This window comes from Peromyscus maniculatus, chromosome 19 (genome assembly GCF_049852395.1).
Source record: "Peromyscus maniculatus bairdii isolate BWxNUB_F1_BW_parent chromosome 19, HU_Pman_BW_mat_3.1, whole genome shotgun sequence".
Classification (NCBI taxonomy): Eukaryota; Metazoa; Chordata; class Mammalia; order Rodentia; family Cricetidae; genus Peromyscus; species Peromyscus maniculatus.
Window position 1 is genome coordinate 3,494,928 of NC_134870.1, and position 27,450 is coordinate 3,522,377.

General features: G+C 48.4%; 1 protein-coding gene across 2 annotated transcripts in view; it reads left to right on the forward strand.

Annotated features, from left to right (window-relative positions):
* Positions 1 to 27,450, forward strand: part of Lama3 (laminin subunit alpha 3) — a 234,597-nt gene that overhangs the window by 142,166 nt on the left and 64,981 nt on the right. Inside the window, exons 33-40 of one of the 2 annotated variants that reach the window (XM_076554744.1) lie at positions 2,501 to 2,645; positions 3,269 to 3,409; positions 6,170 to 6,331; positions 9,693 to 9,791; positions 11,584 to 11,667; positions 14,532 to 14,762; positions 18,706 to 18,819; positions 24,859 to 24,968. In XM_076554744.1, coding sequence (XP_076410859.1) covers positions 2,501 to 2,645; positions 3,269 to 3,409; positions 6,170 to 6,331; positions 9,693 to 9,791; positions 11,584 to 11,667; positions 14,532 to 14,762; positions 18,706 to 18,819; positions 24,859 to 24,968 — 1,086 coding nt within the window. Of the gene's footprint in view, positions 1 to 2,500; positions 2,646 to 3,268; positions 3,410 to 6,169; positions 6,332 to 9,692; positions 9,792 to 11,583; positions 11,668 to 14,531; positions 14,763 to 15,748; positions 16,045 to 18,705; positions 18,820 to 24,858; positions 24,969 to 27,450 lie in introns of those variants that run through there. The other variant, XM_076554745.1, reaches the window with a different exon arrangement.

The following is a 27,450-nucleotide window of genomic DNA, read 5'->3' on the forward strand; positions in this document are numbered from 1 at the left end:
CTTTATATATTTTTCCCTTGGCTATCTGATTGAATTTAGTTTGAATTTCATAAGAATAGATTGGGTGTTACTAACCCAGGGTCCAGAAGCCTTCTGATATTGGAAGCCAGTTGTGTGTGTGTGTATGTATGTGTGTGTGTGTAAGGTGTGTGTATGTAGGGTGTGTGCAGATTATGTGTGTGTAGGTAGTGTGTATAAGGGTGTGTGTGTATAATGTGTGTGTATAAGTTGTGTGTATGTGTGTGCATAGGGTATGTGTATATAGGGTGTGTGTATGTGTAGGTTGTGTGGGTTTTGTGTGTGTGTGTTTGTGTGTGTGTGTGTGTGTGTGTGTGTGTGTGTGTGTGTGTGTAAGAGTAAGATAGTCTAGAGATTATCCAGCTTCTCTGGCATATCCCTGCCCCCCTTTAAAATTTCTGATGCCCTGCACTGGAGTGATGGTTCCCAGCAGAACATTTATGAATTCCGCCTGTGTGCTTCTGGACGCGCTCACACTTCACATCTAGATTGACCAAGGTGTAGTTTTAAGGACTACAGCACTATCGGACAATGAGGATGTGAGCTGGCCGGGACTGAAGAGCTGACCTGACATGGGTTTGTTGGCAGGCCTTCCTGGAGATGCTGACGTCATCTCTGCATGTATGCTGGGTGCATATGGGCTCTGTGCTCCTCTAGGCCGGGGTTGAGCAGGAATCGTCACAAGGACACGTCAGTGTGTGCAAGGCACCGTCCTGAGGGTCTCACATGTAGTCTCTTACTTAAAGGAACAATCCATTTGCACAGATGTGGAAAACCTGGTTGTAAAAAGGATGGCGTTTCCCAGAACCCCCTGCACAGTGAGCTGTAACACAGGACTGGCACCTAAAGCTGCTGCCTCCAGATTCTCACTGTTAACAAAAATCCTTTCTGTGGTCACAAGCAGGTATTGGATTAAAAAGCAGCTGATCTCACTTAGGTATGGGACCAGGGACTGAGCACACAGCCCTCTCCCTTCCCCTGCCTCCACATGGTGAGCCCCTCGGGGTTCTCGCCCCTCTGACCCACCTTTCCTTGTTCATCCCATGCATCAGCTGCTGAATGACAAACCAGTGCCCATGGGCTCAGGCACTCACGGTCCGTCTCTCCTGGACTTGCCCCAGGTGGCTCCTCTCGCCATCTGCTTCCTTTGGCCACTTCCTGCCCACATGCTCCTACTCACTAATTCCTTTTTTCCTTGACTTCACGGGGTCTGGAGTCCATCCTCTCATTGAGCTGGAAACCTGGAACTCTCCATCTTCTCTTCTTCCCCATCTTGTAGAAGATGTAAGTCCCAGAATCCCCACTCAAAATACCGTTAGAAACCATCCTCCTCCCCACCCTAAATCCCCTTTCTGAAGCTAGCTCCTGACCGGGCAGCCTTCTGTCGGAACTCTCTTCCTCAGCTCCACCCTGTGCACAGTCCGGCCACATCCTCTCCTCCTCAGGCACCTCTTCATCATGCGGCACGCAGCTTAGGAGTAGCCTCGAAGGAGGTGCAGTGCTGGGGTTTGTATGCATTGTCTCAGAGCAGCAAACGTTCAGTTCGTAAGATAATCCGTCATACCTGAGGCCTGAGTTAGCACCTCAGCCAGCTGCCTTTGGTGCACAGTCCTTAACCCCTGCGCTGTGGTGAGTAGGACAGGGGCCAGCCCTTCCGAGGCACAGTGGAGCTCTCACCTAACCTGACAGACCTGAGGTTGGACATTCTCCACGTGGGATTCTGCTTCAGTGACACCAGATGTACTTTCTGAACACCCTCGGTGGTGCCCCACTGTGTGCCCTCTGCTCAAAACACCGGCACTACGGCATTTAACGTCAGCCCAGGTGTGACCTGCCCCAGGGAAACTGGGAACTATTCTGGACTGGACCCCATGTGTACTGTTCCCATTTCTACTCGCCGGCTTTCGGGGAGCGGTGTTATACATCTTTGCACCTCCAGCCCTCAGCAGGGATCCTGATCCAGGGGTCGCAGGCCATCCATGGTGGTGTCTTCACCTACTATCTGTGGGTGGTCTGTTCTAGACCACAGCGTGCCCCTCTCTGTGGGTGGTCTGTTCTAGACCATAGTGCGCCCCTCTCTGTGGGTGGTCTTTTCTAGACCCTAGCGTCCCCCTCTCTGTGGGTGGTCTTTTCTAGACCCTAGCGTCCCCCTCTCTGTGGGTGGTCTGTTCTAGATCATAGCGTGCCCCTCTCTGTGGGTGGTCTGTTCTAGACCACAGCATGCCCCTCTCTGTGGGTGGTCTGTTCTAGATCACAGCGTGCCCTCTCTGTGGGTGGTCTGTTCTAGATCACAGCGTGCCCCTCTCTGTGGGTTGTCTGTTCTAGATCACAGCGTGCCCCTCTCTGTGGTATCAGCAGCCACACTCAGCACCATGTCTGTGTAGCTGCTCTCCTGCAGCGGCTGCTCTCTCTCAAGGCAGGGAGGCCTTTCAGGACCTGCATAGAGCAATGATGCAGGTTTGTTTCCTTTATTCCTGGGCAGGTGTAAGCCAAGAATCGCAGGGCAGCGGTGCGACAGATGTGCTCCCGGCTTCCACCAGTTCCCTGAGTGTGTTCCCTGCAGTTGTAACAGAGATGGGACTGAGCCCCAAGTGTGCGACCCAGGGACTGGGGCTTGCATGTGCAAGGTAAGGCAGGTCATGTGACACCTGGGAGTTTTCAAGGGAACTGACCTATGGTGATTTCTGTAACGTGTGTAGATTTTGTACTTATCGTCTCCCTTTATACACATAATTGAAGGAAAGACTTTTCTCATCTTTTAGAAAGGCCACAGCCCCCTCCCCCCTATGATAATCTGTTGCTAAGAATAAATCCTTTTACTGGGCAGTGGTGGCACACGCCTTTAATCCCAGGAGTAGGGAGGCAGAGGCAGGCGGATCTCTTGTGAGTTCGAGGCCAGCCTGCTCTACAGAGTGAGTTCCAGGACAGCTAAAGATACACAGAGAAACCCTGTATAGAAAAAAAAAAAAAAAACCACAATAAAAAAAAAATAAATCCAGAAAGGCAACATGAACTGTTTTCTAAAGAGGTTGGTATCTTCTTTGTAATTTGTTCTTGGATGAGGACCCAGGTTGTCTTCCCTGCCGCACAGGTCCCACGAGGCTGTGGTGGGATCACATCTGAGCAGATGTTCCAGGTGGTGGAAGCTGGACCAGCTGCCCCTCCTGCTGTCCCCCACACGGGGCTGTCTGTGCCTCCCGACGCTAGAGAGTGTCTTACAGGACTCATCCTTCACCCTTTGCTTCAACAGGAGAATGTGGAAGGCCCAGAATGCCACGTGTGCCGCCGAGGATCGTTCTACTTACACCCTGCCAATCCAAAGGGTTGCACCGCGTGCTTCTGTTCTGGAGTGAATACTGACTGTCAAAGTTCACATAAGCGAAGAGCTAAGGTGTGTGAGGGTTAGGTTTGGGTTCTCGGTCAGTATTCCTGACTGAGATACAAGGGAATGGGCACGAGCTGCGGTGTGTCTTGTGTACTGATGATTCACATCGCCAGCATTGTCCTCACAGCTCCCTGGCCTCAGCCAAGATGCCATGTCTCCAGAGATGTCTCCAGAGATGCCATCATGATTGTGTTCCATATCATTCAGGTTTTGATCCAGTGTCACATGCTCAGAATGCTTTCTGTCCCCACTCCCTGTGAAACAGATAATCCTGGTCATTGTCTGTATTGTGGCCCTTGACTTCCCTACAGCATTTAGCACTTTGTAACATATTATGCCTTTAACTTATTGTCTTCCCTTCATCAGTAGAATGCGAACTCCTTGACATATACCAGGGCCTAGGACGGAATTTGGGACATAAAAATACCCAGAAATGTCATTCGATGAATAGATTTTGTTGTATTGCAGGGTGGTATCGAGACAGACATCTGTGCAGGCAAATCTCCAGGGTCAGAAGGTCCCCAGGCACACTAACTTCTGTCACCACGAAGTTAGGACATGCCACTTCCTTGAGCCCCCCGAAAATATCACTTACTGTCTTCACAGAGCTCCCATATGCAGACAGGATTGATTAAATCATTAGCTATTGGTAATTGACATAACTGGTAATTGACTTATGGGAAGGTGAGGGATGGCCTGAAAGTTCTGCCTCTCTACACACTGCTGGTCTTTCTGTCTCCAGTTCCCATCCTGAGGCTAACTAGTGGGCCCAATAATCCGGATCTCACAAGCATACAGGGTGTATGTTTGCATGTGCCTGGGTTCATGTGTATGTGCGGGTGTGCTTGGACATGTCTGCACACGCCAGTTGCTCATGTTAGATGCCAGCCGTTATCCTGGTTCACCATGCATGCTGAGGTGGGCTCCCTCTGACACCGGAGCTTGCCAGTTCTGCTGCGCTAGCCAGCCAGCTGGCTCTGGGACTGTCATGTCTCTGCCTCCTGAGGGTTGGGACTGCAGGTGAGCTGCCCCGCTGGCCCAGCGTTTACATGGGTTCTGGGGATTCAAAGTCTGGTCCTTGTGCGTGTGTGACACACACTTTAGTCTCTGTGCTATCCCTCCAGCCCCACAAAATATTTTATGATGGTAATATCACATTCTTCATTCTCTTCTCATGTTCTTCCTCTTTTAATTTCTTTCTCAAATGTTTACCACATCTTAAATGTGCCTACTTTGCGATGTGAGTGTGTGTGTGTGTGTGTGTGTCTATGCACGGTGAAGCCAGAGGTCAATGTCAAGTGTCTTCCTCCATGGCTCTCCACCTCAGTCTCTGAGGTGACCCATCACTGAACTGGGTCTTGCCCTGGCTACACTGGCTGGCATCCCCCTGCCTTCGTTTACCAAGCACTGAGACTCAGGTGCTTTTTTCTGTGGGTTCTTGGTGATCAACTCGGGTTCTCATGATGGCGAGACGAGTGCTTTCCAACTGAGCCGTCTCCGAAGTCCTGTCTACTTCTAGGACTGACTTTACAAAACTAAGATTGTTGTCACTCTCATTAGTCCGTGAACCAGCAGCACCATGCATATTGTTTGTGTGTGATACCGTTTTATATTGCCTCCTGCTTCCCGGGTGGAGGGCAGGCTGGTAAGTGGAAGAAAAATGAGTTTGTAAATCTGTCCATTCTTTGTTTTTTCCTCCCCTCTAAATGGAGCTGGCTTCCTTGGGGACAAAGGAAATATTTTATTTTAGCTACTTAATTTTTTTAAAAAAATTTTTAATGTTGTCAAAAACCTTTTTAAAAATCTAAGTTAATTCTTTGACAATTTTATACTTGTATAGACTAAATTCTGATTATTTCCTCCCCTCTTATCTCTCTCCCCCCGCCAGCCCCTGCTCTTTCCTGTTCCTCTCCCAGATCAATGACCCTTGGTTTGGTTTTGTTACCCATTTAGTTACCAGGGTCATCTGTGTGATCATTGACTTGTAATTCCCCATTGGAGCTTGATGGAGTCACCAGTGGTTTCACAACTGAAGGCAATGGCCCTCCCCTCCCCCCATTCATGAATCTATTCCTAAGAAATAGTTCATCTGTGATGGGGAAGGTCCCCTGAATTCCTCCTATATCCTTCTTTATGTGGATCTCATCTTTTAAAGATTTATTTATTATTTATGTATATGTGCATGTACCTGCATGTATGTGTGTGTTCCATATGAGTGCAGGTGCCTTCAGAGGCCAGAAAGGTCATCTGATACCGGAAACTGGAGTTTCTGATGGTGCTAAGCCACCCAGTGTGGGTGCTAGGAGCCAAACCTGGGTCCTCTGCAAGAATAGCAATGCTCTTAACCCCTGAGCCATCTCTCCAGCCTTGGATTTCACCTTTTAAAGATGCCCACAGCCAAGTTATTATTCATACACTTATCTTTTGATTATTTGAACATCCAGTAAATAATTGCTTCATGTTAAGAACCAAGGTATGTGCTGACATACAAAGACAAAGCCCACATCCATGTGGTCACATGTCCTCTGGGTCAGAAGGGAGCAGAGTTAGGTGGCAGCCCTGTCATGCCCAGGGAGGGCCGACTCAAGGAGAGATGAATGGAGCTGGGGTATGACTCAGTGGTAAACTCCACACTAGACCAGTTTAATATTTAGCATTAAAAAAAGATACATAGAGGTAAGTTTTGAAGCTCAGTGGTCATTGTGTGAGTCCTTCAGTGTTGATGATGTAGCCACCACTCTAAAAGCCACAACTGCTGTGCTCTAGTTTGTAGACATGGTGGGCTGGCGTCTGGAGACAGAGGATGGAGTTGCTGTCCCTGTGTCCTTCAACCCAGGCAGCAACAGCGTGGTTGCAGATCTGCAGGAGCTGCCGTCATCAGTCCACAGTGCATCCTGGGTATCACCTCCATCCTATCTAGGTGACAAGGTAACGATGTTCTGATGTTCTTCTGAGCCCTCTGTGGTCTCAGCTATCACTGCATAATTATCATTTCCTAGAGGTCTGGGAGGAAGCATCTGGAAGTTCAGGTAATTAATGTTGAGCAAGTTAGGCAATAATGAAGATGTCCTGCCTCCTGTCACACGGAGGACTGCAAAAGCACCTCACGTGTGTGTGTCCCACTTACACGAGTTCCCAGAAAAGGAAGGCCTGCATGGTGTTCTTCTTGATTTGTGCTTCCTGCCAAGGAATTCTCCTCTAGGGAAATATAAAACCATTTAAATAATAGCTGTTGTAAATGGGCCAGGTGCTTTTAAACCCTCTGCTGAGAATGCTTTGTTTTAAAGCAGAAAGGCTCCTTGTCAGAAGAACAAAAGCTGAAAAGTGACTCACACGGTTATTAAAAGAAGCACAGGACCCACGGCAGTTAGACTCTCACAAGCAGGATCAAGTGTATTTAATGGCACACTCCCCCAGGATCTTACAAGTGAGCCACATACATGAGCATGGCAGAGCCTGGCCAGGTATGAGTACAGTTCGGGTCCTGTGTAGAAAGACTATCAGGTAGCGTAGGCTTCAAGGTAGTCATACTGGAAGATGTTAAAAGAGTGGATTTCAGAGGGCCCAGCTCATGAGTTGTCATAATTTTATATTGTGCATGGCTTGAATAAATATCAGAGTGTTTATGGAGGTTCAATTATGTAGGCAAAATTGATGAAATTATCAGTCTTTGAGGAATTAACTCACTGTCTGTGAGTTAACTCAGTGGTTGTTAACTCATCCTTGGCTCCAGATCTTCAATTCTGGATGAAGAATTATGAACTTTGACATTTTCATGTGCAAAGAATTACTTCTTCCATGTGACCTACTTCTCCATCACCTACTCACTCTCCTCTCCTCTCCATGGTTAGCCCATCTGTTGGTCATGTGACCCCCTCCTCCCTCACCCACTAGCCCTCCCTCCTCTCCATGGTTAGTCCATGTGTTGGTCATGTGACCCCCTCCTCCCTCACTCACTAACCCTCCTCTCCTCTCCATGGTTAGCCCATCTGTTGGTCATGTGACCCCCTCCTCCACCACCCACTCACTCTCCTCTCCTCTCCATGGTTAGCCCATCTGTTGGTCATGTGACCCCCTCCTCCACCACCCACTCACTCTCCTCTCCTCTCCATGGTTAGCCCATGTGTTGGTCATGTGACCCCCTCCTCCATCACCACTAGCCCTCCTCTCCTCTCCATGGTTAGCCCACGTGTTGGTCATGTGACCCCCTCCTCCATCACCCACTAGCTCTCCTCTCCATGGTTAGTCCATGTGTTGGTCATGTGACCCCCTCCTCCCTCACTCACTAACCCTCCTCTCCTCTCCATGGTTAGCCCATCTGTTGCTCATCTGTTGCTATGCAGCAGCTAAAGGTAACAAGTAATTGTTCATTGTGGACTGGGGATCCAGGAGTCAGTGGTGCAGTTTCCTCTGGGGCTGTGGTCAAGATGTTAGCCAGGGCTAGTCACTTCAGAACTAGAAGATTCACTTGCTGAGGCCACTGCCATGGTTGCTAGCAGGCTTCTGTCCCTTCTCCATCTGGCGGAGGCTTCAGAGCCTCATCCCACGAGACCTTCCTGGACTACCTGAGGAGCATCGTGACAAGGTGGCAGGTATCTACAAAGTAGCCGAGGAAGAGGAATGCGATAGTGAGAATTAATGAAAGAACTCTAGACAGAAGTGATAATCTTATAACTCCACTCTGGAAAAGGTGAAGTCTCACATCTGCTTTATTCTGCTCATGAACTTGTTAAAATGAGTCAGTGAGCTGAGCTCACACACAAGGAGAGGGCAATGGCACTTCCCTCGTGTGTCAGTTACTTTTCTGTTACTGCAATCAAACACCATGACCAAGAGCAACATCTACAAGAGTTTATTTTGGTGGAGGCAGGGAAGCAGGTGGTTAGAGCAGGAAGCTGAGAGATCATACCTCCAACCACCCAGAGAAAGCGGAGAGTGGGCTGTAAAGGGGCAAGGGTATGAACTCTCAAAGCCCACCCCAGTGATAGAATTTCTGCGGCCAAGCTACACTGGAGTGGGGAGCTGTTCTAGCTATGACCTTACACTACACCTCGTAAAAGTTCCACAACCTCCCCAAACAGCTGGGCCACAGTAGAGAACCAAGTGTCCAGATACCTGAGCCTATGGGGACATTGCTAATTCCAGCCACTCTAGGAAGGATTATCAGAATTCATGCATGCATTTTAAAATAGCCTGGCCTATTGAAAACACAGTGCTTAAAGTCAATTAGATGAGCCCAGGTATCTCTTGGAAATGCTCTGGGAAGCTTGATCAGGTTGCAGGTCCTAGGAGAAGCCTCTGTGGCCTGGGGCCCCAGAGACACTCCCCCCACCTCCCTGGAACAGCGGCGTTTTGTTCTCAGCTGAGATGATGTCACTGGTGACACTCTTGTCACTCCTCATTCCTAGATGACTTTAAGGTGGGAGGGACCAGGAGGAGAGGTGAACTAGTTGACAGAAAGTTATGACCGTTCACTGCGCATTGCCACCACGGTCACACTGTGCGGGCCCAGTCTGTGTCTCTGAGGGAGCCATTGATCATGGCTTCTCCCTCCAGCAAACAGGGAACGGTCACCATCTGCTGTCAAGGGATTTTTTTTTTTTGAACATTTATTTTTAGGGGTTTGTTTTGCAACTGATAATCCCATTTCTTCTATTTCGATAATGGATTTCTTTGGATTAAGCAAACTTTTTATTCAGTCATCATGAGAGGGAGAAAACAAATCTTATCTGTTGCAGTATGGTTGTTATTTTTTCTTTTTAATAAAAGTACACAGTCCTATTGGTGAAATTATTAAGGCCACTCCACGTAGTTAAAAGTTAAACTCCACATAGTTTATTTAGTGGCGTAACTTACAAGTGAAGGGATAGGTTGCAGGGTCTGGGAAAGATGCAGTGCAGTCCGGTGGTGTTCTCTGGAGAACTCTGCTCAGTCTACCTCCAGTGTCCAGGGTCCAGGAACCAAGAGAGGCGGCACATCCAGATCTCGGGTATTCAGGGTCCTCTCTCGGCCCCGCCTTGTAGGCGTGACAGTTACCGAAGCCTCAGTGGGGTTGGAACTTCCGGATCAAAGCTGGAATGGCTACCCACTACACATTCCCACTTATAAAAAGCATGTCAATGGTTTTCGGGAATCTAAAAATGACATAAAGTAGGAGATGAAGGCAGCATTCTTAGCCCTACCCGCTAGGGCTCCTTTGCCGATGGGCCCATGTTCGTCTTTCCAGACATCCTGGTTAATGTCAGCCTGGTCATTTTCAGTGCTGTGGAGACTGTCCATTCAATTTCAGGTTTCCTCCTATGGCGGCTACCTCACCTACCAAGCCAAGTCCTTCGGCTTACCTGGCGACATGGTTCTTCTGGAAAAGCAGCCAGATGTGCAGCTCACTGTAGGTATTAGGGTGTGGGCCGAGCAGGGGGAAGCAGTGCTCATAAGTGGGGCTGTGCAGAGTGTTGACTGATTTGTGATTTGAAGCCCTTGACACAGAAGGTTAGAATGCACCGCACTCCTGCCCAAGGGTGCCTGTTTCCCCTTCCAGTGCAGCTGATTTCATCTTCGAAACGCCTCGTGTTTTATTGTGGTTCAGTCTTTCAACTTAGTCTCAAAAATGATTTTGAGCTCATTCTTCACGGCACCCCTGCAATACGGACAAAATCCCTGGAATATGGGTTAGGGAGCCCTAGCCTGACGCTAACTCTGTTCTTGCTTAATTTGGAAGGGGCTGCTGGAGATGTAATCCAGGGCCTCACGCTTGCTGTGCAGGCACTCTGCTGCTGGGCGCCATTCCCACCTCCATTTCTGCCTTAGATGCTATGGTGGGTGCGGGCAGCTCCAGCTTCCCGGAAGGTTTCTTTGCACCGTGCAGTGTAAATGGGGACCAGCAAGCCTTACACACATCCTCACAGCAAAGGACCCCATACGCTTGGTAGACCTTTGTGTCCAAGCACTGCCGAGCCATATTTGGCTTTGACCAGTAAACAAATATTTTGAATTGTTCTGGTAAGAACTCAAAGGAACCTTAGAAGAGCATAGTGAACATTAATCAACAAAGGTTTTAGTTACATAAGGACACGTATTACTCGATGGAAGCACTGTCCCAGCAGGGCCATGTTTCAGCTTCTGTTCTGCAGCGCATCTCACAGGTGAAGCTGCTGCTGTGTATAGTGTCTGCTGTAGAGGACTTAATTGTACATGCTCCTGGAATGCACTGGAGGCAAAGATCAAAATCCCCCTTGATTTTACCTTCAGACATGGAAATCATTTAGGCTCACAAAATTTTTTCTTTGTTGCTTTATTTAAACCACTGTAATTAAGAGCCTTGGGGGCATGTTTCTTAGATTAAGGTGTGGAGTGATCTGTGATCCTCGATAATGCTCTGCCCTCATGAATGGACTGCCTCCAGGTTTGGAGCCGACACAGAACAGCTGGGCTGTGGTGTGAGACTCGAGGTGGAGTTGCTATGCAGGACATGCCCATGCAGTCCTGTGAAAGCCCCCAAGAGGCCCTGAATGGGCTGGGGCAGAGGCTGAGAGTAGGTGGCCAGATCCCACAGGCGGGGCCGGAGCCCTGGGCCCATGCCTTCATCCACGAACTCTTTCTCTTCTCTGAGCACACCAGCTGCAAAGCCAGGCTGTTAACCCTTCCTCCATCCCCGCCCTCTCCAGCAGTCTAGAAGCATGGTCCTATCGGGATCCATGGAGTGCACTTCCCACATTTGCTACAAAGAATGATTAAAATGAATACTTTTGTCCATTTTAAAAAATACTTTATTTAATGTGTGTGGGTGTTGCCTGTGCATGTCTGTCTGTGCACAAGAGAGAGCAGCAGATCCCCTGGGACTGGATAATAGATGGTTGTGAATCTCCAAGGGCATACTAGGAATCGAACTTAGGTCCTCTGGAAGAGCAGCCAGTGCTCCAAACCACTGAGCTATCTCTCTAGCTCTTATTCTTTCTTCATTTTTTAAAATCACTTTTGGTCAAGGTAGTTTTCATATGTGGAAACGTACCATATGAACTGCTATTCACCTGTGTCTGGGTCACTAACCCAGTCAGTTCTGAACTGTTTAGGGCCAGGAGTTTCTATAATGTAGACACACATAGAAATCTGTTCTAACAGCAGTACAAGCTTCAAAGCATCCCAACCCAGGCACTAATGCATTCCTGCTTCTCCTTAAACAGGGTCAGCACATGTCCATCATCCATAAGGAATCCAGTGACCCACGGCCAGACAGGCTGCATCATGGGAGAGTGCAAATGGTTGAGGTGAGACAAGTCCCTGGAAGAGGTCTCTGATGGTCTTTTGATCTGTGTTTAGTTCTTTTAGTCAAGATTTTCACTTTAAGAATATTTTAAGAATACAGATTGCATTTGGAGAGAGAGAGAGAGAGAGAGAGAGAGAGAGAGAGAGAGAGAGAGAGAGAGAGAGAGAGAAGGATCATACACACACACACACACACACACACACACACACACAGGGTGGGGGTGGTATGGCTTAAAAAAAACAAACAAAAAATAAAAAAACAAACAGGGACCAGTCAGGTAGCTACATGGGTAAAGAACTTGATCCCAACCCTGACAACCTGAGTTTGATCCCTGGGGCTTACATGGTAGAAGGAGGAAACTGACTCCCAAAATTTGTCCTCTGACCTCCATACAAACATCATGACACCTGCACACACACACACACACACACACACACACACACACACACACACACACACACACACCATGTGAAACCCCCACCCTACCACATAATCTAGAACATAATATACCACTGAGTGTTTGATGCTTACATGTTTTTGCTTATATACTCTTTTATAAATATCTCCCCTGTCCTGTGTGTGTGTGTGTGTGTGTGTGTGTGTGTGTGTGTGTGTGTGTGTCTGTGTGTGTGTCTGTGTGTGTGTGTACACATGCATGTGTGTGCAGGCCAGAGGACAACTTCAGCTATAGTTCCTTAGCTGCTGTTTCTCCTTTCTCTAAGACAAGCTTTCTCTTGGTGTGAAACTTGCCAGGTAGGCTGGCCAGCAATCTGGGGGGATGCTCCCATCTCTGTCTTACCCACTGAGCATCTCTCATGCCCAGAACGACCAGAGAGCTCATGTTCTTTAGTGTTAAGAGAGATGGTTCCACAGTTAAGAGCATTGCTGCTTTTGTAGAGGGCCTGAGTTTGGTTCCCAACACTAAGACTGGGTGGCTCACAGCCTCCTGAAACTCCTGCTGTAGGGGATTCAGTGCCTCCTCTGCTCTCCAGAAACACATCCATGCATGTACATGCACATGCAGACTGCCACATACACATAATTAAACCAACGTACAAGAGGCAAGATGTAATGATAATAGTTATCTACAAATCAGGCAGAGAGCCTCCCCAGGAGCCCATTCAGCCGGCACTCGGATCTTCCAGGACCATGACAAACAACATCATGGTATAAGCCAGCTACTACCTGGCACTTTGTTATGACCAAAGCACAAAATCCCCACTACATAATCTAGACTACAGTACACCGCAGGGGTCTGCTGCTTACATGCTTTTGTTTGTATCCTCTTTTGGAGGCAGATGCGAGCTTGGAGGAGCTCAAGTGTACCATCGTATGTAATGGAGATTTCAGAAAGAGAAGAGAAAATATTCGAGGCAGGAATCACTTACCAAACATGATGAGAGTCACTAATATTTCATTGCCAAACCCCCAAGTCTAACTAGGATAGAAGAAGAGGTCCGCACAAACATATTGTAATGCACATGCAGAAAGACAAAGAGAGAACTGACTACCAGAGCCCGATCCATCACATGCAAGTGGCCTCACTAACAGAACGAGGCGGTCGAAGGTGGTGGATGAGCTATTCAAACACCGAAGGAGGGCTGGAGAGATGGCACAGCAGGTAGAGGCATCGGCCAGCACACCTGAGGACCTAGGTTCGAGGCCAGGAATCCACGTGGTGGGAGGAGAGGCAGGCTCCTGCCAGCTGTCGCTCTGAGCTCCACATGTGTCCTGACATAGATGTGTGCTCATACACATACACCACAGAAAGTGGAAAAAAGTACAAAGCAGAAGAAACAAACAATTAATGTGAACAATTAAGAAACAAAGAATTCATGTGCAAGAAAGTTAGTGCACTGATCTGAGCTACGAGCAGAAAATTCATTACTAAATAACTTCTTGGTAAGAAGTGCCTAGTCACAGAAACATACAGGATGTAAGTCCACTGATATGTGGTCCCTAACACAGTCCACCTCTTAGAAAGTAGGGTGTGTGTTTCCATGGGTGGAGGGGTCTGCCTAGAGTTTCTGTTTCCAACCACGAGCAAGTTTTTGAGACTTGTACAATGTTGTGCTCATAGCTCAGACCACTGCACTACAGAATCCATAAATAAAATGGACATGATAGTACATTTCATGGCATGTGGTTTTTAACAATAAAATTACATACATCAGCCAGGCAGTGGTGGTGGTGCACGCCTTTAATCCCAGCACTCAGGAGCCAGAGGTGGGTGGATCTCCGGGTCCGAGGCCAGCCTGGTCTACATAGTGAGTTCCAGAACAGACAGGGCTACACAGAGAAACCCTGTCTTGGAACAAAACAAAACAAAAATCACATACATCTATTACAAATAACAAATGACAGGAAGAGTCATGAAGTGTCTCCTCACACTGGGGATCTCAGCACTTGGGAAGCTTAAGGTATAAGGATCCTGAGTGCCAGGCCAGCCGAGGCTTCTTAGCTAGACTCTGTCTCAAAAAGAAAAAAAAAACAAAACAACAAAAGTCCAACCAAGCACACAAACAAAGCAGCAAATTAATAAAACAAATACTTGTGCAAGAAGAGATCGTGTTTGCTGTCCTAACGATGCACATTTAGCTAACTTACGGAGTTAGGCTTTTTCTTCTGCATCCTCATCATGGACTTTATATTTTCCCAGATTAAAGGACATTTACGAAGGCATGCGCTGGTCATGGAGATCCCTTCCCTGGAGCAGCCGGGTGTGCCTGCCCCAGGAAGGACTTCCCCATCTTTCTTGGACTGCTTTTCCCTCAAACATTCTGAATGTCTTCACTTGGACCCATTCCAGGGCCTTTCTCTCCGGAAGTGACCTTGCCTAAGGAAACCTCTCCATTTACCATGCAGGGAAACTTCAGACACGAGGACAACGGTGCCCCAGTGTCCCGGGAAGAGCTGATGACCGTGCTGTCCCAACTGGAAGGGCTGTACATCCGGGGCCTCCACTTCACTGAGACACAGCGGCTCACCCTGGGCGAGGTAGGGCTGGAGGAGGTCTCCGACACGGGAAGCGGACCCAGAGCTCATCTTGTGGAGATGTGTGCCTGTCCCCCTGACTACACAGGTGACTCATGTCAGGTAGGATTTCCCCAGCCGCGTATTCCTCACTTCCTGGGGCCCTCATCCGCGTCTGGCTTCTTCTGGCTGCTGTCCAGCAATGGCCCACAGTTGGGGCTTTCTCTACCCGTCATCCAAGTGTGCTGGGCCAGGCCTAGCATCTTCCCGAGACTCCCTTTAGGGATTCAAAATGTGACAAAGACACCACAGTGCCTTGCCTTTCACAGGAGACTGTGGGTGCTCCGTGGATGTGGAAATCAGGGGTAGGAAGACTCGGTGTTTATCTGTCCTTCCCTGTAAGCTGGCCCAGCCTGGAGCACGGGATGGCTCTGGATCTTTGGGGCCTCCTGTCACCCTGCCACCCTAGTGCAGTTAAATCCAGAGAATTCCCTGGATGCAAAAGGGAAACCTCTCTCCCGTTTTCCACCTCGTAGCAGGTCCGAGTTGTTTGAACTTACCCTCACATGATTAAAATGTACTACAAATGAGACCGCTTTCAGCCCACACATCAATGTGTTCTCTCCCTAATGAGAATCGGTGTTGGCAAAATTACTGGGAGAGGGCAATGGTGTTGTTCTGTGCCCTGTCCCCAAAGTGCGTAAACCAGCCAACGTCTTCACTTTCCTGGGTTTTAAGCCGGAAACTCTCCCCTTTGTGATGGCATCCTGGAGACTCCTTTTCTTGTGAGTTGGCTCACAGGCTGGCTGAGCTCTACTCAGCTCACTGCCTTCCATCTCTTTTCTAACTGACTTAAAATATAAATTAGATAGCCCAAGGGAAAGAGGAGTCGGCAGATTAGCACCCTCGTGGCCAGGGTGTGGGCTTTGGTGTTGACTCAGCCTGTGATTTACAGCAGCTCCTATCGTCTGGGGCTGTCTGCAGGGCCAGGTGGGCAGAAGGTGACGTCTGCCCCACCTCTCAGGAATTACAAGGCTCTGCTTACCTGTGGAACTGTTCTGTGCTTTCTCTCCCCAGTAGGCTGAGTCATGTGTGAAGTGTAAAGGTGGGGCCCCCGCTGCAGACAGCCTTCCTTCCCTGAGTCAGACAGGCCCGGGCACTGAGCAGGGAGGGCACCTATAAGAGGAAGAGTGCAGAGCTTTGCATGCAGCCCGTGGGGCACCCAGGGATCAGGATGCCCCCTGCAGTGAGGTGGTCAGCCTGGAGCACAGGATGGCTTTGGATCTTTGGGGCAGCCCTGGGCCAGTGCCTGGGATATGGCTCAGATCAGCAAAGGGTGGCATTTCTTCAGCATCCGGGTCAAAATCATCTTCAAGCAAGCTATACGGAGCTCAGACCTAGTCAGGTAATGCCCGTTTTAAATTTCCGTTTGGGGTGGGAAAATGTGTCCAGCTTGGCAACATGTTGAGTTAGGGTTATTACGGAGTAGATGGGTGGGCTGGGGGAAGGGCAGGCAGCCTCCCGGTTGTGGTGAGTGGCAGGGTTTATTGCAGGGCTGGGCAGATTGCTCTCCCGAGCTATTAACCACAAGCCCCATAAACATCGGCCCACCGTGGAATGCCTAGACAGTTGGGAGCTTGGATGCTTGTGGAGTAGCGGTACACCATGAAACTCGGTGCCCTTTGGGGACTAGCTCAAGCCCGGGACAAGAGGCTACTTACTGCCTGTACGCTTGCCAGTTTCACTAGGAAGAACATTTGCCCACAAAGTAAAACAAACAGTAAGAACCAAGGCTAAGAAAACGATCAAAGTTTGTATAGTGCCTCACGGACATGCTGCGATTTGCCGGGCATGAAACATTCATGAATTTTGCTCACTCCTTACATGCCCTGGCTGCTACATGTGTACTTACAGAGAAATAGAGCCTGTTGCCTATGAGATTGACCCGGAAAGTGGATGGGGCATTTTATCATCTATAATATAAAATGTTACAGGAAATTTTATCCTTAAGAACACGGCTTTGTAAAGCTTCACCACTTCTAAGTCTCTTTATTGAAGTATAGGACACACTCATTTCCACCTGTAGATCTTCAATAGAATTTGAATACTTCTGTGAAATGTGTTTGCTTGCTTTGTGGAGGCATGAAATGGTTACACTTGAGTCACTGACAAGTACTCCGAGTCACATGACCTGGAACTTGGGCAGAGCATTTTTCCTGCTTGTAATTAAAAGCACATTAAGGTGGATGATTTTGTTTTGATCATGATAGACTGTTCTTTCCCATAGCAGGTTTAATTAGGGCTTTTGTCCGAGCATGGTGCCTTCACTCACGAGACCTATTCGTTCATTTGAATAATTTGTCCCTTACCAAATATAATTATTTTGAGCAAATGACGTGATGTATGTAAGGCAGCCGCCAGTTCATCCTGCAGCTGGTTTGTTGTTTATATGCCACACAGTCCCTGGCTGGATTTCATTCAGGTGTGTCTCCCAGCTGAGCTACAGAACATTCCTTTCATACTTAATTCTCCTTTAGACAAGCCTATTCATATAGAGCCTTAAAGTAAAAAAAAAAAAAAAAATTGCAATATATCCCTTTGCCCAAACATGGTCCCTAATCACGTAAAGGAGCATTATTTTGGGAATTGCGTTCTGTTGTTTGTATGATCTGTCAGCCATTGGTCATTTGGGAAGGAGATCCTGGCTGGAGCTGATCCCTCCCCCCACCCCACAGCACGTGATCCCGTGATTCTTCCAGATGCCCAGGCACAGGTCCTTTGTGGACGTGGGCACTGAGACTGGCCTGTTTATTTCAGGTTTTGCATTGACTGCCATTTCAGAGTCTTGTTATGGACATATGTGCTGTTTAAGATCATTCATCAGATGGGTTGAGATTTTAATTCTTCTTGGTTCTTTCAAGATGGAAATCTGGGAGACCAGAGCCACAAACAAGGGGAAAGCCAGTGTTAAGCTGTGCATGGATTGACTCTGCCAAGATAAAGACCGCATCTACCTATAATCCTTTTTTTAAAGCCAGGGTTTTACTCTGTAGCACTGGCCTGGAACTCATAGAGATCCTTCTACCTCTGTCTTCCAAGTGCTGGGATTAAAGTGCTCTTGGAAAGTTCTTAACAGCATCTTTTAAATAAGACATAAGTCCATGGAAAAAATATTAACTCTTGCTGGGTGGTGGTGGCATACACCTTTAATCCCAGCACTCAGAGGCAAAAGCAGAAGCAGGTGGATCTCTGTGAGTTCAAGGCCAGCCTGGCCTACAGAGTGAGTTCCAGGATAGCCAGGGCTATACAGAGAAATCCTGCCTCAAAAAACCCAAGTACACACACACACACACACACACACACACACACACACACACACACACACACACACACACTTTTCACCCAGCTAAAAGCCATGCTATTATCTGGAAGGAGACAGCAGACTGGAGATAGAATTGACTGATTCTTGAGAAACATGGAAACGAGACTAAACCCGGAGACTCTCTCAGGCCGGGTCTCTGTCTTCACAGTGGGCCAAATTCTTGAGAACAGTCTTGCATGTGAGCACTCAACACCTGCGGACCACTGGTTACTGAGTGTTGCTAAAATGATTCCAATAATTGTACCATTATTGAGCGACTCTGTTGAAGACTATGCCCACCCCACCCCCCCTTCAAGCCTGACCCCATACTTGGGGAGGGTGGGCTGTGTGGAGACTGTTGACCTTGAGTTGGCTTAGCTCTGTGCCCCACGAGGGACTGGCAGCCTCTTTACTCCCGCCCTCCACCTGCTCAACCCCTTTGAGACCACTGGTATGTGAGAGGGGCCCACGGCCACTTCTCCTTCCTCTGTTAGGCTCCATTCCCACCACCATCGCAAAGACACAGCACAATCTTACCAAAAAGCAGTCACGCTGGCTGCTGGTGGATATCAGAAATCCACACAGCCCCTGGGGAGGGAAGGTTTTAAAACCTCGACTTCTTCACAGTAAGAATTGTGACGGGCTTTGGAAAATAATAATTCTCTTTTCTTTGTATCGATGAAACATTTTTGTTTGAAAAAATAGGCTTGTCGCCCTGGATACTATCGGGACAACAAAAACCTACCCGCGGGAAGGTGTGTTCCCTGCAATTGCAACGGACATTCAAACCGCTGCCAGGACGGCTCAGGAGTGTGCATTGTGAGTAAGCTGGTAGTTGCTGCTGCTGGCAGGCAATCTGTTCCTCCTCTTTCCCCTGAGATGTCAATGCTCCATCTTTCACTGAACCCCCAACAGAGATTGCTATGGCCATGGGGGAGGCTTCTGAATCCTCAGGCTGAATTAGGTATTTCAGACTTCACTCTTGCCTCCCTTGTAACATGTGTACTCTCAGAGGAGAGCACCTGTCGGAACGGTTATGAGATACCTTTCTATGATCTCCACCTCAGCAAGTGATAGTAATAAGTGCATCACGGGGCTTAACACTTGCCTGGATATGTAAGTCTGAGCTGTCACTTTGGGGCTCAGTTTTGTAGGGGTGACATGGGTCTCAAGGGGGACACTTGTGGCTGTCAGAGGGGCAGTAACTCTATTACAGAGTGTTGAAGATGGGACTGGGTGGGCAGAGAGCTTACCTAGTGTGCACAGGACTTTGCGTTTGACCCCCAGTACCCCTAAACCAGGCTGTAATCCCAGACTCTAGTGTTGGAGGCAGGAGGATCGGAAGTTGTCTTAGTCACCGTTCTGTTGCTGTGAAGAGATACCATGACCACAGATATTCTTACAGTGGAAAGCATTTCATTGGGGTTTGCTTCCAGTTTCAGAGGTTAGTCCTCAGGTTGGGAGCATGGCGGCATGCAGGTGGACGCTGGAGCAGGAGCCGGAAGTCCTTCATCCTGATCCATAGGCAGAGAGCAACACTGGACCCGGCTTGGGCTTTTGAAACCTCAAAGCCCACCCACAGTGACACACTTCCTCCAACCAGGCCACACCCCCAGTCCTTCTCGAAAAGTGCCACTCCCTGATGATGAAGCATTCAAATGCATGAGCCTGTGGGAGCCATTCTTATTTAAACCACCAGTTCGAGGCCATCCAGAGACACAGGAGACCTTCCATGGAAGGAAAAAAAAACTGGGAAGAGAGAGGGGTAGGGCATTAGTGATGAAAGGAAAAGAAAAGATAAAAAGAAAGAAAAAATATAGAGAGAAGGGGATACTGAGAATGGCTTATGGCTCATGCCTAGTCAGTCAAATACAAACACCCCCTGACTGCTAAGATAAAGTGGGGTTACAGGAGAGGTGGTGAAGGGATCACACCCAGGAGGCGAAGTGTGTCCTCACCTCGCCTTCCTCACAGAGGCCACAGGCCTCCCAGCTACTTCCTTTTCTTTCCTCTTTCTTTCTTTCTTTCTTTCTTTCTTTCTTTCTTTCTTTCTTTCTTTCTTTCTTTCTTTCTTTCTTTCTTTCTTTCTTTCTTTCTTTTTTCTCTTTCTTTCTTTTTTATTTTTTTTGGTTTTTTTCGAGACAGGGTTTCTCTGTGTAGCTTTGCGCCTTTCCTGGAGCTCACTTGGTAGCCCAGGCTGGCCTCGAACTCACAGAGATCCGCCTGCCTCTGCCTCCCAAGTGCTGGGATTAAAGGCGTGCGCCACCACGCCCGGCCTTTCTTTCTTTTTTGCAGTTATTGATGGCTATAGTTTATATGCTAGAAAAGGGTCTTACTTTGGAATATTTTATCAAATTCTCTCCAATAAAATTTGTAGTAGAATTTTTTTGTAGTAGAATATTTTAAGGTGTGTTACTTTTGTTTACATTGCATTTGTTTAACTCTGTGAAGCTGTTACTGTGCCTGTCTAAAACACCTGATGGTCTAATAAAGAACTGAATGGCCAATAGCAAGGTAGGAGAAAGGATGGGTAGGGCTGGCAGGCAGAGAGAATAGATAGGAGGAAAAAACTGGGAGGAGGGATCTAAGAGCTAGGAGCCAGAGAAGAAGGAGGACTCCAGGGGCCAGCCACCCAGCCACCCAGCCACCCAGCCACCCAGCCACCCAGCCACCCAGCCACCCAGCCACACAGCCACACAGCCACACAGCCACACAGCCACACAGCCACACAGCCACCCAGCCACTCAGCCACACAGCCACACAGCCACACAGCCACACAGCCACACAGCTACACAGCCACCCAGCCACCCAGCCACACAGCCACCCGGCCATCCAGCCACACAGCCACCCAGTCACCCAGCCACACTGCCACACAGTCACCCAGTCACACAGCCACACAGCCACACAGCAGGCCGCGGAGTAAGAGTAAGAGTTACAGAAGTAAGAGAACTCAAAAAGCCCAGAGGCAAAAGGTAGTTAGAATAAGTTAAGGAAAGCTGGCAAGAAACTAAGCCAAGCTAAGGCCAGGCATTGATAATTAAGAATAAGCCTCCATGTGTGATTTATTTGGGAGCTGGGTGGCACCCCCCACCCCACCCCAAAAAGACCAAAGACCAACCAACAACAAAAATTAGCTTGTTTCTAGGAATGGTAGCACTTAATTCCAACACTTGGGAAACAGAGGCAGAGAGTGCTCTGTGAGTTCAAGGCTGGCCTGGTCTCCATGGCAGGTTCCTGGTTAAGAAGGCTATACAGTGAGACCACATCTCAAAAAGAAAAATGTAGTTTAGGTAATTTTCATCCCCAAAGAGTCTTTTACATTTTTATTCATATATACCCGTTTTTAACTGTACTTCACTGTTCTGTTCCATCAGAGCTCTCCTCCTTCGGCAGCCAGGGCCGCCCCCAGTTAAGGCAAGGCCCTTTGGCAGCTCACTCTGCGGCCATGGCCTTGCTGGTGTGGTGTGGTAGGCAGCACCTGTGGAGTCCTGGCCTTTCCTCAGCCTGCCTGGCTGTTGGCTCGCGATCTGCTTCCTCTGCAGGCTGGGGCAGGCCAGAACAGGAAAGTGCCGAGGGGGCCGCCTGATGGAATTTTTTGTTAGAATTTGGCCTTATAAGTTCAAAAAGACTAAAAGGCCCCAGTGGGTTGTTTTCCCGAACCGAAGTCTGTTTGATGCTTCCCGGTGTGTGTGACTCGGTGATGCTTTCATCATGAGGCAATGTTTATCTTACCACGGAGCCGTTGCTGGATGTCAAGTCTATCTTGTAAAAGCCACCAGAGAACAAAGGGAATTTTCTCTAGATTCGGTACACTTCACGCAGGATAACTTGTGGGAGTCATACTTCATTTTCCAATCAAACTAGGGTTTGTTTTTTTGTTTTTTTCCATTTGCTCCTTCTGTAGTTCTGTCTTTGCTTGTCTCTGAGGCCACCGTGGCTCCTCGAGGCTGAGCACTCACTCCTCAGGAAATCCTGATAAAATGCTGTGGTTCTGAGATCCCTGCTGAGCTCAGACCCACCAGACACAACCCTTCCTCTCAAGAACCTGCCTTACACACCCACCCACCCTACCACACGTGTGTACACACCCACCTTACCACACATGTGTACAAACTCACACCCACCCTACCACACATGTGTACACACCCACACCCACCTACCACACATGTGAACACACCCACACCCACCTTACCACACATGTGTACACACCCACACCCACCTACCACACATGTGTACACACCCACACCCACCCTCCCATCCACATACGGGGGCAGCAGCCATGAGGCGGAGAGAGCTAACTGAGCATGGCATAGGCCACTGAAACCTGTAAGCTCACCCCAGTGACACCTCCTCTACCAAGGCCACACCTCCTAATCCTTCCTGTGGGGGCCACCCCCACCTTTTGCAGGGTTCCTATGAGGAGGAGAGAAGCATAAGGAATTAGTAGATAAAAAGACAGCGGAGAGGAGACAGAAACACAGGATAGCTTCGGGAGGACCTGGATCAAAATCCACTGGCCCCCTCTGGCTCTTCTAAAGGGCTTTTTAAAGGAATGCCAAGGGGTGGGGCAAAAGCCCTCCCCTTGCTAGATCAAAGCACAGCACACATCCAAGTGCAGACCCTTCCAAGCACCTGATAACCATGCATGTGGTCTGTCCATCCCCTTATGCAGCCCTGCTGGGTAAAGTGAGCTCAGATCTCCCTAGGAAATGTCTGTGGGTTCCCACACCTTCCCAAACAGTTTCACCAACTGGGGACCAAGTGTTCACATATATGAGGTTAAGGGGCATCCTCATCCAAACCACCACACTACCTAACCATGCCTTATATAACTTGTAGTTCTTAACAGATTCATAAAGGATGGATTTGTTTAACTAGGCGTCTTTTCCATTGGAGACAAGCCCCATCCTCGTGTGTTTTATTTTTCCTAACTTAGCTTCAGGATTTATTTAAGTCTTCACACCCATTATCTTCCCTTGTTCAAGCGCCATGGTGGCATATAGAGGTAAAAACATGTAAGCAACCCTCAGAGCTCATCCTTGTTCCAGGTCATTTCATTAACACAAGTTATCTCTTAGTTACCAGAGGTCTGTAGCACAGGGGATTTCCCTCAGTGTGTGTGTGTGTGTGTGTGTGTGTGTGTGTGTGTGTGTGTGTGTGTGTGTGTATTTGAAGCTTTGTTGTGAGGGAGGGTGAATCTATGAAAGATTATAGCAAATTAAAAATCCCACAAGAACACATGCTTTACACAATCCATGCAGCCCACCATCAGGCAGCTTGGTGGTGAGGTTGTGGAGTGCCGTCCTTTAGACATTAACTGTGACATAAAGGTAATTGGATTTACAAATATAAAATGCGTAGGCACAATTCCTTCCTTCCTTCCTTCCTTCCTTCCTTCCTTCCTTCCTTCCTTCCTTCCTTCCTTCCTTCCTTCCTTCTTTTATTTTTTGTTTGTTTGTTTTTTGAGACAGGGTTTCTCTGTGTAGTCCTGGCTGTCTCCCTGGGACTCACTCTGTAGACTAGGCTGGCCTTGAACTCTCAGAGATCTGCCTCCCGAGTGCTGGGATTAAAAGTGGGCACCACCACTGCCTGGCCAGACACAATTTCTTAATTCTCTGGAAATTGAGTTATAAAGGACTTCTTCTAACATTATGTAACTTTCTATTATTTTCACAAATTCCACATATGAAAACTTATTTAAAATGTATTGCTCTTCAGTAACTGAGGTGAGTTATGAAGCGAATGAGGTTAGCTTCCAGATAAGACCCTTTCTTTAAGGAGGAGAGAGAATCCACATTTCCCAAGGACCCAGCACATTTTTAGTTGTGTGCTTACTTGACTGATTGAGACAGGGTCTCATTCTGTAGCTCTGGATAGCCTGGAACTTGCTATGTAGACCAGGCTGGCCTTGAACTCTCAGAGTTCTGCTTGCCTCTGCCTCCTGAGTACCTGGTTAAAGACTTGCACCACCACATCCAGCCTCCCTTTTGCTTTCTAAAATGCTCTTAATTGGGACGGGGCTGGGGAAAAAATAAAATAAAATGCTCTTAATAGCATCAGAAAGTGGCGCTCTTCTAATGGCACATTTTAGGAAAACTGTACTTATACTTAGACACATGTCAATAAAATTGATATAGGAAAGAATAAAACTTAGATAAATTAAGGAAATTGCCCAAGATGCCACAGCTGTGAAATGATGCTGTGGCATAGTAACCTATATGGTCTTTCTCTATTGTAGCTAATGAAAGGACCCTTGAACTGTGGTGGGGGTGGGGATGTTGGTGGGGGTGGTGGTGGTGGTGTGTGTGTGTGTGTGTGTGTGTGTGTGTGTGTGTGTGTGTGTAGCTGGAGGAAAACACTAGTGTCCTTCCAAAGCACCATCCATTTCTTGTGTTTATTTTTGAGACAGAGTCTCTCACTGGCCTAGAGCTCGCCAAGTAGGTTAGTTAGTAAGGCCTGGAGATCTACCCATCCCCCTAGTCCTGGGATTACAAGCATGTCCCACCATAGGCAGCTTTTAAACCACGGCTTCTAGGGAGCAAACTCAGGTCCTTGTGCATTTAAGACAAGTAATTTATGCAGATTGAGCTATCATTCCAGCCTTGCAGTATTTTTGTGTGGTACCAAGAGCAATTAAATAGGAATATATATATATATATATATATATATATATATATATATATATATATATATATATATTCATCAGAGCCAATATCATCATGCAGCAGAGGACTAGAGATGTAGTCCAGGTGTGCCAAGCTCACCGAGCATATGAAGCTCCAGGTCTAATCATCAGCACTGAAGATGTGTAGACTGATAATGAGCAGCTAACTCACTGTCCTGTTCATCTGTCCCCAGAACTGTCAGCACAGCACAGCTGGGGAGCACTGTGAGCTCTGCAAGGAAGGTTACTATGGAAACGCCATCCATGGATCCTGTAGGGTCTGTCCCTGCCCTCACACCAACAGGTACAGTAGGAGCTCGCAGTAACAGTGTGTGGTCTGGCAGAGCTGAGAGCGGCCGAGGAGACCACGGGTTAAGGAGAAGGGACGGCTGGCGGGCTGCGGGTTTCTCCAGTGGTGACAGTGTTCTGAAATCGGTCGGCCACAGTGGTGGCTCTACATCTCCTCACTACACTGAGCCCCTGAGCACTATTTGTGGGTAAAGTGTGCGGTGTGCGAATAACACTTCACTAAGGTTGGTGTATATATATAATGTCATTTCGGTTGTCAGCCTAGCCTTTAATGGTTGAGCCGTCTATTTTTTTCTTAATGAACAGACACATGTGCAAGGAAAAACCTCAATCGTTAAACAGAAACAGTCTTTTAAAATTGTTCCCTTTTGTCTTTTTCCTTTTCTTCTTTCTTTTGCTGCTCACTCAATGATTTAACGACTTTCATGGGCACCCATTATGGGGCCAGGCCTCAGCTTGGCTTTGTACTAGGGACGCCGACATATGGTAAAGAGGGTGGAATCTGATGTCCCGGGGCTTTACCTGGAGTGGGTCAGGGAAAGAAAAGGTCACCACGACTCAGGAAGTACATGCAGAAATAAATACGAAGTAGACTATCAGACAGACATGGGCTGTGAGATTGACAATGAGTGACAATGTTAGAGAGTGGCCAAGAAGCCATGGCTGGTTAGCAGGGGCGTGAATGATGAGTGAGGAAGCCAAGGCAGCATGTGGGACCCAGAAGGGGAAGCCTTGTAGGCTCTGGCCCTGTCCTGACACCGGTGGGTACTGTAGACACTCACAGGGACAGCTGGCAATCTGAGGTTCTACAGAACTGAGGGGGGAGGGGGAGGGGGGCTAAAGAGACAGGTCCACGGACAGGCAGGAGGGGCTGACGTGCACTAAGAGAGAAAGGGCCCAAGGGCCCTCCTTAATTGATGCGCAATCTTCCCATCACCAGAATGGTGAGTTTTGTGAATGAGAAAGAAAGTTTATTCCTGAGGCAGCACAGAGACGGGCCTGGAACAAGCCTCAGACCCACCTCCCCGAGAGCAAGGTTTGGGACCACTCCTGATGTAAGGAAGGCGAGGTGGGATGGGACGAGGCAACACTGACCAGTCATCTCTGTGTATGGCTGAACGTCACAGGATGCTCATTTAGGAAGTGACCGCTTTGGCCTGATCGTACAGCTGGGCTTTTCTGTCCCTGGACGTCAGCGATGTCACCCATGGGACACTGACACATGCCCAAGAGAACAGTCAGTGGTTCAAGCCCTGAAAGTCACCTGGATGATCATTAAGACCTGCGAGTCAGGGGTGTCACCACAGCTAAGCTCACGGGAGTCTGATAGCGCCACTCAGCTGCATGGGCCCCACAGTGGTCATTTGTGTGAGCAGGGGAGTCTGAGACAGGGTTTCTCTGTGTAGCAGCTCTAGCTGTTCTGGAACTTTCTCTGTAGACAGGGCTGGCCTTGAACTCACAGAGATCCGCCTGCCTCTGCCTCCCGAGTGCTGGGATTAAAGGCGTGCCCACCACCGCCCAGCTCAGCGTAATTTTTTTAAGGAAACAGAAGCAGATGAAGTGAGAGGGATTCTTCAGGTTTTCTCTCAGTGCCAAGAGGTCTGGAGATGCAACTGAAGGTCCAGACAGGACTCAGACTCCAGGACCTTGAAGACTATAGAGCCAAGCTTCACTCCTTGTTGTGATGGAAGCCTTGGGGGAGCCCTTGAGTGATACATTGTTGCTGTCATTCAGGCCCGGTGGGACTGACGGATGGCAGGTAGAACAGTCACTGTTTCTTCTCCTGTCCTTTGGGCCTGGCACACTGTTGTTAACTCTTGTTCGTTAGGTCGTGTCCACCATGGACTCCAGGAAAGAGTGACATTACAGGAAGTAGAGTAGAGATGGGCTCAAAAATCATGAAACTGCGCCTATGCGACGCGGACTCAGAAAGAAGAGCAGAGTGCGAAGCAGACTGACTCTGCCCGGGGTCAGATGAACTGACCAGAGTGCAAAGCAAACTGATTCTGCCCGGGGTCAGATGAACTGACCAGAGTGTGAAGCGGACTGACTCCGCCCGGGGTCAGATGAACTGACCACATCTTCCTTCTCTCGCGTCACGTGCCCCAGGGCTGCTGCTTCCCTGGAGAATCCCGGAGTCTGAAACATCGGCCTTGCTTTCCCATCTCTGTGTTGAGTCCCGTTCAGCCTGCCGGTCCTGCAGCCCTATTTGTACAGAGTCTATCACTCCGGGCCTGCCCAGACTGGCCCAGTCAGAGGCTGGCAGACGAGGAGAACACCAAGATTTCCCTCAGTGCACTCAGGAGCTTTGTTTTGGGTTAAACCCCGAGCTGTCAGCAAAGCCAGCTCCCAGCTCCGGTGGGGCTGGAGTGCACGCAGACCTTCAGGGTTATCATCATTGCAGCTGTTTTATACCTCGTCCTCCATCAGCTGAAACACCACTGAGAAACTTGACACGGTCCCTAAGGAGGGGAAGT